Here is a 9,970-nt window from a genome sequence, read left to right on the forward strand (position 1 = left end):
AATGGCAGCTTGTGTGAAAAAGCTTGTTTTCTCAGCCTGGCACACTTAGGTGGAAAAACACCAAAGTCCCACAGAATTACATGTGAAACAGGAAAAAGTCAGAATTACATGGAAAAAGCAAAAAGTCACTTTTCATAGTTTTGTCCATTACAGCTAAACTAAGTGAGAGAGCCACACCAAACCACTTCATCCATCACTTTAATTATGCCACTGTGAAGCTTTGCAAGTCCAAAATGAATTATTCTATGGTCAAGTATTCCCTCTTTTGTCGAAAAGGCGTAACTGCAGTTGGAACACAGAAAACCACTGTATAATGTAAAATTCACCTTTGTGAAGCTTTCTGAGGTGGAAACTGACAGATAAGGGGCAGAACTCAGGTTGCTGATGCGTGCAACTGCATAAAGGGTGGGCCCTGGGGTGATACCAGTGGGTACTGGATTGTAAGTGCAGTGTCTCTTCAGCAGTGTGAAACCACATAATTTTCCAATGATGAGACATCCACTCACCCGCCGGCTCCACTGTCTCTGCCATCAGCTGCTCGGCCTCCACCGCTGTGTCTGTATCGTCCTCTTCCCTGAGGAAGAGGAATCAGGCACTGGCTGGTACTCCTCATCAGTGGTGTTGCTGTCATCCTCTGAGGAGGGTGTCCAATCATCTTCAGGATGCCGCTGTGAAGCTTCCTGAGGTGGAAACTGGCAGATAGGTGCTTCATGAAGAGAATGGCAGCTTGTGTGAAAAAGCTTGTTTTCTCAGCCTGGCACACTTAGGTGGAAAAACACCAAAGTCCCACAGAATTGCATGTGAAACAGGAAAAAGCCAGAATTACATGGGAAACGCAAAAAAGTCACTTTTAATATTTTTGTCCATTACAGCCAAACTAAGTGAGAGAGCCACACCAAACCACTCTATAATGTAAAAGTCACCGCTGTGAAGCTTCCTGAGGTGGAAACTGGCAGATAGGTGCTTCTGGAAGAGAATGGCAGCTTGTGTGAAAAAGCTTGTTTTCTCAGCCTGGCACACTTAGGTGGAAAAACACCAAAGTCCCACAGAATTACATGTGAAACAGGAAAAAGTCAGAATTACATGGAAAAAGCAAAAAAGTCACTTTTCATAGTTTTGTCCATTACAGCTAAACTAAGTGAGAGAGCCACACCAAACCACTTCATCCATCACTTTAATTATGCCACTGTGAAGCTTTGCAAGTCCAAAATGAATTATTCTATGGTCAAGTATTCCCTCTTTTGTCGAAAAGGCGTAACTGCAGTTGGAACACAGAAAACCACTGTATAATGTAAAATTCACCTTTGTGAAGCTTTCTGAGGTGGAAACTGACAGATAAGGGGCAGAACTCAGGTTGCTGATGCGTGCAACTGCATAAAGGGTGGGCCCTGGGGTGATACCAGTGGGTACTGGATTGTAGTGCAGTGTCTCTTCAGCAGTGTGAAACCACATAATTTTCCAATGATGAGACATCCACTCACCCGCCGGCTCCACTGTCTCTGCCATCAGCTGCTCGGCCTCCACCGCTGTGTCTGTATCGTCCTCTTCCCCTGAGGAAGAGGAATCAGGCACTGGCTGGTACTCCTCAACAGTGGTGTTGCTGTCATCCTCTGAGGAGGGTGTCCAATCATATTCAGGATGCCGCTGTGAAGCTTCCTGAGGTGGAAACTGGCAGATAGGTGCTTCTGGAAGAGAATGGCAGCTTGTGTGAAAAAGCTTGTTTTCTCAGCCTGGCACACTTAGGTGGAAAAACACCAAAGTCCCACAGAATTACATGTGAAACGCAAAAAAGTCACTTTTAATAGTTTTGTCCATTACAGCCAAACTAAGTGAGAGAGCCACACCAAACCACTCTATAATGTACAAGTCGCCGCTGTGAAGCTTCCTGAGGTGGAAACTGGCAGATAGGTGCTTCTGGAAGAGAATGGCAGCTTGTGTGAAAAAGCTTGTTTTCTCAGCCTGAGAAGCTCATTCGGCACACTTAGGTGGAAAAACACCAAAGTCCCACAGAATTGCATGTGAAACAGGAAAAAGCCAGAATTACATGGGAAACACAAAAAAATCAATTTTCATAGTTTTGTCCATTACAGCTAAACTAAGTGAGAGAGCCACACCAAACCACTTCATCCATCACTTTAATTATGCCACTGTGAAAGCTTTGCAAGTCCAAAATGAATTATTCTGTGGTCAAGTATTCCCTCTTTTGTCGAAAAGGCGTAACTGCAGTTAGAACACAGAAAACCATTCTATAATGTAAAATTCACCGCTGTGAAGCTTTCTGAGGTGGAAACTGACAGATAAGGGGCAGAACTCAGGTTGCTGATGCGTGCAACTGCATAAAGGGTGGGCCCTGGGGTGATACCAGTGGGTACTGGATTGTAAGTGCAGTGTCTCTTCAGCAGTGTGAAACCACATAATTTTCCAATGATGAGACGTCCACTCACCCGCCGGCTCCACTGTCTCTGCCATCAGCTGCTCGGCCTCCACCGCTGTGTCTGTATCGTCCTCTTCCCCTGAGGAAGAGGAATCAGGCACTGGCTGGTACTCCTCATCAGTGGTGTTGCTGTCATCCTCTGAGGAGGGTGTCCCCTCATCTTCAGGAGAGGACGTGTCCTCATCTTGGGTACAAGATGTCTCCTCCTCAAGCGCAGAGGATTTCTCCCCACCTTCCCTGACCGAGCCCATCACATACTCAAGTGCTTCATTCAGTGAATATGACCTTTTCGCCATCTTGCCAGAGAAAGAATGATCTGGGAGCTGTTAGGCTCACTTATAGCATTAGTACTGACTGCACCTGCATAAACTCCAGGACAGATTTATAAACATTGTCAGACTTTGTTTTTGTTCACCCCGAAGTCAAGATGACCTGTGATCCTTTTTTTTTTTTTTTTTGGAGAGCAGCTATTTGAGTATGTAAGGGCTATTGTGTAGTTGTGTGTGGCATTCTTTTACAAAAAGATCAAAGCTACAGGTGTTTTCAACTTGTGCATCAAAGCCAAGTTTGCCTTGGAAACTCAAAGCTCAATAGCCTGTACCAAAAGAAATTCACTGAAACTTGGAGGTATGCTACACTGTAATTTATGTCACTCTATCTTGCAAATACATATTTATAGGCACATTTTTTTTCATGCACAAACACACATCATTATCTGACATCCTTAAGATCACACCTATGTCAAAATTGTGTCATTCATTTGCTCCATTGGAGTGCAGTAAGCCATCATACGCCCCTAGTGGAAACTAAGAATATTACCTGAAATTGCTCCCTTGGCAAAAAATGGACAAATGACATAATCTGGTAGAAAACATTAAAAACTAAAATTTTCAATTGTTGAGTTTAGAATGAAAGCCATTTTACCTAAAATTATATGATTTAATACTGCACATCACAAGGAATTTAAAAAAAAATGTTGTCATGGGTTTCAATTGGCCAAAAGTGTCCATGATAGAGCCACGAGGTACAATTGGAGATATACAGTATAATATTGACATATTTAAAGAGCAGGTTTTGAAAATTAAAAAATCTGAAAAAAATCCAGACCCTTGGGCAATAACATTCCATATGCATTAACACAGCTAAAATGGTCAAAAAAAAGGAAGTGAATTGGACACAAACGGCCAGCATAGAGTACAGACGGTTAATAGTTTTGTCCATTACAGCTAAACTAAGTGAGAGAGCCACACCAAACCACTCTATAATGTACAAGTCGCCGCTGTGAAGCTTCCTGAGGTGGAAACTGGCAGATAGGTGCTTCTGGAAGAGAATGGCAGCTTGTGTGAAAAAGCTTGTTTTCTCAGCCTAAGAAACTCATTTGGCACACTTAGGTGGAAATACACCAAAGTCCCACAGAATTGCATGTGAAACAGGAAAAAGCCAGAATTACATGGGAAACGCAAAAAAGTCACTTTTAATAGTTTTGTGCATTACAGCCAAACTAAGTGAGAGAGCCACACCAAACCACTCTATAATGTACTAGTCACCGCTGTGAAGCTTCCTGAGGTGGAAACTGGCAGATAGGTGCTTCTGGAAGACAATGGCAGCTTAAATGAAAAAGCTTCTTTTCTCAGCTGTTGTTCGACGTCATCCCGAGCACATGGTTACTTATCATATGGCGAATTAAAGGCCCCTGCACGCATTTAAAGCAAGGAGACCTGTTTTGTTAAATGTGCATTAATATTTGTATCGTTTTGGCCTCCTGAATGGCTCCAGGTTTAAAAAGTCAAGTTAAAAAGTATTTAAATAGACATGACAAGGTTTTAATCAATTCAATATTTATTAGGAATGGTCAAAATGTATAATAGATAAGCTGGGAAAGTGCAATGTAGCAGCAGCATTACACACAGTAACAACACACAGACATATCAAAAAAATCAACATAGAATGCAATATAAAAAATGGATAAATAACCAGTATAATTGCAGTGCAAACTAAAAATAAAAAATATAAGGTGCAGTGAACAGATGAAACATATAAGGTGCTTGGATAATAGTACAGTAAATATTAAAAAAAAAAAAACTTTTAATGTCTTTTTAAACTCTTCTCAGCCAGCCACAGCTCCACAGTCTTCCCTTCATAGAAAGCACAGAAGTGCTCTCCCCCATATTGGCTGTGGCCAAAGTCTTTCTGCTGTGGCTGGCCACAGAGTTGGCAGATCCGCAGTTTGTGGGGCTTCCTCACTTTCCCACCTGGTTTCTCTGGTTTCTCATGCCTCTGTTTGAGGTTCCAGGCTGTTGTTCTGGGGAGCTTCTGTAGCTCACCAGGGCCAAGCTGTTCCCTGATCTACTCTTGCACTGTGCGTCCTCCAGGGCCCTCTTCCACAGCACAAAAGTATTGGCCCTTGAGGTAAGTGTGGCCACCATCCACCGTGCATGCTTGGCCACGGATGTTGCAGGGGTCACCAGGTTTGTGCTGTGGCTTTCCCCTGGTACTTTGGAGGACTTTTTTGTCTTTTGCTGCTTTAATTTTGCGCCTGTACACAGTGCAACGGGTGGGCTTGCTGGTCCCCGCCACTGGCTCTGCTGCCTGAAGCCGTCAAGGAGAGGAGCTGGAGGAGGAGGAGGAGGAGGAGGATGTGCAGTCGTAGTCCACTTAAATACAAATACAATACAGAACTCTGTTAGTCAAGGTACATAGAAACACAGATGCAGTTTAACAAAGTATATTTCTAACAAACCTAATGAAGTGACGTGTTTGGTTTTCCGCGTTGCTTTTCTGCCTTCCATTCTGTCCAACTAAACCCTCAGCACCCCCTGTTGTTTTACAGTGTCCATTTGAGGCCCATTCTCACCTAGTCTCTAGGTAAACCTTTGAACCTGACCCTGGGTTGACCCCTTGACCCTAGTTTTAAGTGAGGAGAGGGAATGATGTATTGTGTGACTGTTACCTGTGGGAATTTAGTGATATCAGGCACCTAGTCTAGATACCTAGTCTTCCCTATATTTATTTAATTTCTTAAAGACCGAAAGAAGCAGGAGAAAGCATTGGTTTAAAAAAGAAAAGTTTATTTAAAACAAAAACAATTAAGACAGCAATATACAACTATATAGATATATATTGGAATTTCCCCATTGTGGGACAAATAAAGGAATATCTTATATAAGACAACTATATACACAATATTTATTTAGCAAACATAATTGACAAACTAAATACACTATATACACAATATTTACAAATCCCTCCCTCCCAAACACACACACACACACACACACACACACACACACACACACACACACACACACACACACACACACACACACACACACCACACACACACACACACACACACACACACACAAAGCGTTCGTTGAGGGGAGCCGCCCCTCACTCACACACACACACACACACACACAAAGTGAAGTGTTCGCTCAGGCAGGGGGGCTGCTCCATCACGCCCCTTCACCTCTGCCAGCCACTGCTCCACAGTTCTCCCTTTCCCCTCGGCCCGGGAGCAGAAGGTCTCCTTCTTGTAGCGGCTGTGGCCAAACGCCCGCGTCTTCGGTTGGCCACTGCGCCTGCAGTTAAAGTGGGAGACCTTCTTTGCTGGTTTTAAGTGTTCTCCCAGCTCCCGGCACAACGCTCTTTCTCCTCCTGGAGCTTGCGCCTCCAGGCGGTGTTCCTTGGCACTGGTGGAGCAGTGGCAGCTGTGGCTGTGGAGGGGATGTCACCGGCCTCCGCGCTGACGCTGGTGGACAGGACGGCGTCCGCGCTGGAGGCTTGTGGGGTGGCTGATGAGGGAGGAGGAGGAGGCAGTGGAGGAGCTGGCGACGATGAGGTCCAGGACCAGAAGCGTCCGTGGGCAGGCGGTGCTGGAGGGGGCTGGTCTGGCTGCTCAGGCTGCTGCAGCACAGTCGGTGGGGCAGGCAGGGGGCTCCGCTGCAGTCTGGGGAGTGCTGGGCCCCAGGACTGCAATGGCGATGGTGTCCCTCATCATGGCCTTGCTCCTCTGGTTGTGCCTTAAAAAACAGAATGTAACAAATGCACATTAGTAATCATGACATCACACACACACACTCACACAGTGCCACTTCAAATCAGATGTGAGAGAAAGGATCAGGTCTTACCATTGCGTCAGGGTCCGCCGATTGACATCATATAGCTGGATGCGGGTGCTCGTCATGAGGGCTGCACAACTATAAACATTCTCGCGAATTGTTAGATAGTCCCTCATGACGGCACCCCAGCGAGGAATCCAGACCCCGGCAATCTTCCTGCCCTCGCTGCAGTGGAGGATGCTGAGGTCCAGCAGGACAGCCTCCACAAGCCTCGACACATCGGGAGACTGCGCCGCTCCCGCCCCCTTGCCCAGGACCGCACTACATAGACAGAGAGAGAGAGAGGAGAGAGAGAGAGAGAGAGAGAGTGAGTCAGTGAGTTAATTAGTGACTGACAGGACAGGACAAGAACCAAAAAAGCTTGGAAATTTATTGTGACTGCTTACCGCTTCACACTATCCACACCCCTGGCATGTGAGCGTGCCGCTGGGTGGTCCGGAATCGGCCTTGGACAAGCCGGCCCTGGTGACGGGGGGGGAATTTGACCGCTGCCTTGTCCCAATCACTCAACTTCAGCCAGAGAGCGGTGATCTCTCTGGCTTGCCTGGGAGTGACGTAGCGGCGGTGGCGCAGTTCCACGAGGGCCTGGGCCAGGGCCACGACGTGCTGGTAGCTGCCTCCACCTGGCCCGATAACATCCTCCTTCCTCCTCCTCCTCCTCCTCCTCCTCAGCCTGCTGCACCTCCATTTGGTCCACGCGGGTGAGGTTTGAGGACTGAAGGAGAGCGCTGTGGTGTTCGAGGAGACGAATCTCCTCTGGTTCCTCCTCCTCGAACTCTTCATCACTGCCCCCCCCCCCCCGGCTTCGTCCTCATCAGTCCCTCCTGGAGCGTCAGGATCATCCAGGTCCTTCTGCAGCACAGCGCCCGTCTGGGAGAACAGGTACTCCACCCCAATGAGTTCCCCTGTGGGCACACAGAGACACAGATGTTAAATGACAGACACCTAAGACAGGTGTTAAACGTTACCGTTACCTCAGACAGATTTATGACTTACCTGTGTACTCCCTGGGCATGGTGTACGTGTCGACCAGCGTGAGCCCAAGAAGCTCTTGGGTCAGCTGGTCGAAGCTGTGCTGCAGCTGGGCACTGTAGCAACGCAGCGCCGACCTCTGTCCTCCCTCGATTCTCGTTCCACCGCACCAGGCCCTCCAGCAGGTACACCTGGAAGTGTACATCACTTGCAGATTGTCCTAAGCAGAAACAAAGCAACACAGTTAGTGTGAGGACAAATAAACACACAAATACATAATTGAGTCTGTGTTGTAAACCACACATGTACTTACCTGGGATGAAGCGGCACAGGTGCAGGTGGAACGATTCCAGGGAAGTGGAGCCTCGGCCGCACCGGTAGACGGGGAGCCTCACCCCGCCTTTGGTGAGCTCTCCCGTCTTGGTGTAGAGGTCCACTCCCGCAGGGTCCTGGATGCAGTCGAGGTGTCGGCGCTGCGTGCTCCAGATCTCCTCCATTCGGGCGCGGTCGATCAAAGGGACGCCCATGCTGTCCGTCACGTGCCAGAAGGTGTCCAGCACCTCTTGGACCAGCCGCTCCGTCTCCACTGCACCCCTGGTGCGGCGCCGGCAGTGACGGGCGAGCTCCTTGGCGGACAGCTTGACCTCCTGGGCGTCCCTCCCCTCCTCGGACTGCTTGGCTCCTCTCAGGCGGGACACGTCTTCGGCGTCCCACTCAAAAATGGCGAAGGAGAGCCTCGCCATGAAGAGGCCGTAGAGCTGGTGGCTGTCGGTGGTCACCCCCTCTGGCGAAACGCCGCATGAGGTGCCACACGTCGAGCCTGACGACCAGCTCGTGCCACTCGTGGAACAGCTTGGACGTTTGACACTGTCCCACGGTGGCACAGCAGTCCCGGTCCACGTACAGGACCCTTGGAGGGGCCTTCCCGGCTTCGCGGTACCATGCCATGTCGACAAGTCCGCCCCCCCTCAGCTGCGGTGAGGACGGACATGAGCACCTGCCCGTACTCATTGCCGACGTTGGTGACCCAGGCGGCCGTCCCGGCAGCACCGCCCGCAAGCTTTTTGGTGATCTGTGTGACACAGCAACACAACAACATTCAGACACATGACAAAACAAACATTACACTGGGTACACGGCACGCTGTGGTGGATAACAAAACCTACCTTCTTGGTGGAGTCCATCTTCAAAAGATCACCAAAGATGGAAGTGACTCTGGCTCTCGTCTCGTCGAGCCTCGTCAAGGCGTCCCTGACGTAGACGTTGATGAGCCAGAGCACTGTGGGCACCGGGTGCATGGTTGGGAGCGACGACGCCGCCAGCGGCGCAGCGCCCGGTACCCGAAGCTTGCGGAGCACGGAAAGGTACAGCATCGACCGCGCCATCCACTCTCTGGTGTGCTGCTCCACCAGAGAGGCACGGAGGCGAGACGCACTGTTGCCCAAAGTGCGCTCCTTCATGAGCCCGATCACAGCTCTGTCACAGGACAACCTGGGAGGGGAAAGAGGTGATCAGAGGTTACTGGAGAAAACCACAGAAATACATTACTGTTGCTGTTACTGTTTACATTACTTACTTGTACGTGAGAACTGCTGGAAACTGCTCACGATGGGCCATGTCCAGCTGTCCCAAGATGTCCTGCGACCATCCCGGCATCTTCTTGTGACAGGAGCTGCATTCCAGGTACTCCGTGCCCATGAAGTACCAGCAGCTCCTGTCCAAGACCCTCCTCACCGTCTTGTAGAGGCCAGCTCCCGCAAGCTTGCCCCCACAGGCGACGATGGGGCAGCGGAGGTGGTACGCCCACATCCTGTAGGGCACCCACAGGAAAAAGGGACTCTGGAAAAAGGGGTGGGCTGTGGCGGGTGGCTGGGTGTAGAGGGGCCGGGCACCTGGTGGGTGCCACCACAGGCGGAGTTCAGATGTGAGGACACCCTGCCCGTTGGGTGCCCTCCTGAACAGTGCCCGGCCCACCCAGTCGTGCTGCTCTTCGGGGAGCGTCAGCCTCCAGCCACGTGGTAGCAGCTGAAACACACAGCAGTGTCAGACCGTTAGTGTACTGAACACAGACACACACACACTACAACACAATATGTCATCACTGAGCATACCTGTGCGCCGGGGCCTGACCTCTCCCCACAGGTGTTGTCCTGAAGGGGACGTTCCGGTGGCTGGGAGAGAGAGAAGGGGGGCACGGCTGATGGGGCATCCCTGCACGGGTCGACCTCCATGGCGGCAGCGAGCAGGTCAGCATCCGAGGGTCCATCCTGGGGACCAACAGCGTCCAGGGGTGGTTGTGGTGGTTGTGCTGCCAGGGCTGCCTTCTCTGCATCCCGGGCCTGCACATATTTTTTTAAGTCCACCAACCTGGACGCTTTGGCTGTGGGTGCCGCCTGCCTCACAAACTGTACATAGCTAAAAAAGAGAACAGAAATGCAATGGG

The 9,970-nt window shown here is 49.7% G+C and overlaps 1 protein-coding gene across 2 annotated transcripts; it reads right to left on the bottom strand.

Moving 5' to 3' along the window:
- Positions 1 to 7,350: 7,350 nt before the first annotated feature.
- On the bottom strand, positions 7,351 to 8,295 carry LOC127360842 (uncharacterized). Of its 2 annotated transcripts, XM_051395264.1 has the most exons (3): positions 7,841 to 8,295; positions 7,552 to 7,747; positions 7,351 to 7,460 (listed from the first exon to the last, which is right to left on the bottom strand). In XM_051395264.1, the coding sequence occupies exons 1-3, from the start codon at positions 8,268 to 8,270 to the stop codon at positions 7,394 to 7,396; spliced, it is 693 nt and encodes a 230-aa protein (XP_051251224.1). In that variant the 5' UTR covers positions 8,271 to 8,295; the 3' UTR covers positions 7,351 to 7,393. The 2 variants fall into 2 exon arrangements, with proteins under 2 accessions (XP_051251224.1, XP_051251223.1); XM_051395263.1 differs by having other exon boundaries at positions 7,552 to 8,295.
- Positions 8,296 to 9,970: the final 1,675 nt, after the last annotated feature.

The sequence above is a fragment of the Dicentrarchus labrax genome, unplaced genomic scaffold (genome assembly GCF_905237075.1).
Source record: "Dicentrarchus labrax unplaced genomic scaffold, dlabrax2021, whole genome shotgun sequence".
NCBI classification, from domain to species: Eukaryota; Metazoa; Chordata; class Actinopteri; family Moronidae; genus Dicentrarchus; species Dicentrarchus labrax.

What these genes read in the sequence shown, in the direction of transcription:
- LOC127360842 (XM_051395263.1), bottom strand. Translation starts at nt 8,270, where the DNA reads ATGGCGAGGCTCTCCTTCGCCATTTTTGAGTGGGACGCCGAAGACGTG. An exon ending in CATGCCCAGGGAGTACACAG is followed by an intron (nt 7,461 to 7,551) that starts GTAAGTCATAAA and finishes GTGTGCCCACAG; the next exon opens with GGGAACTCATTGGGGTGGAG.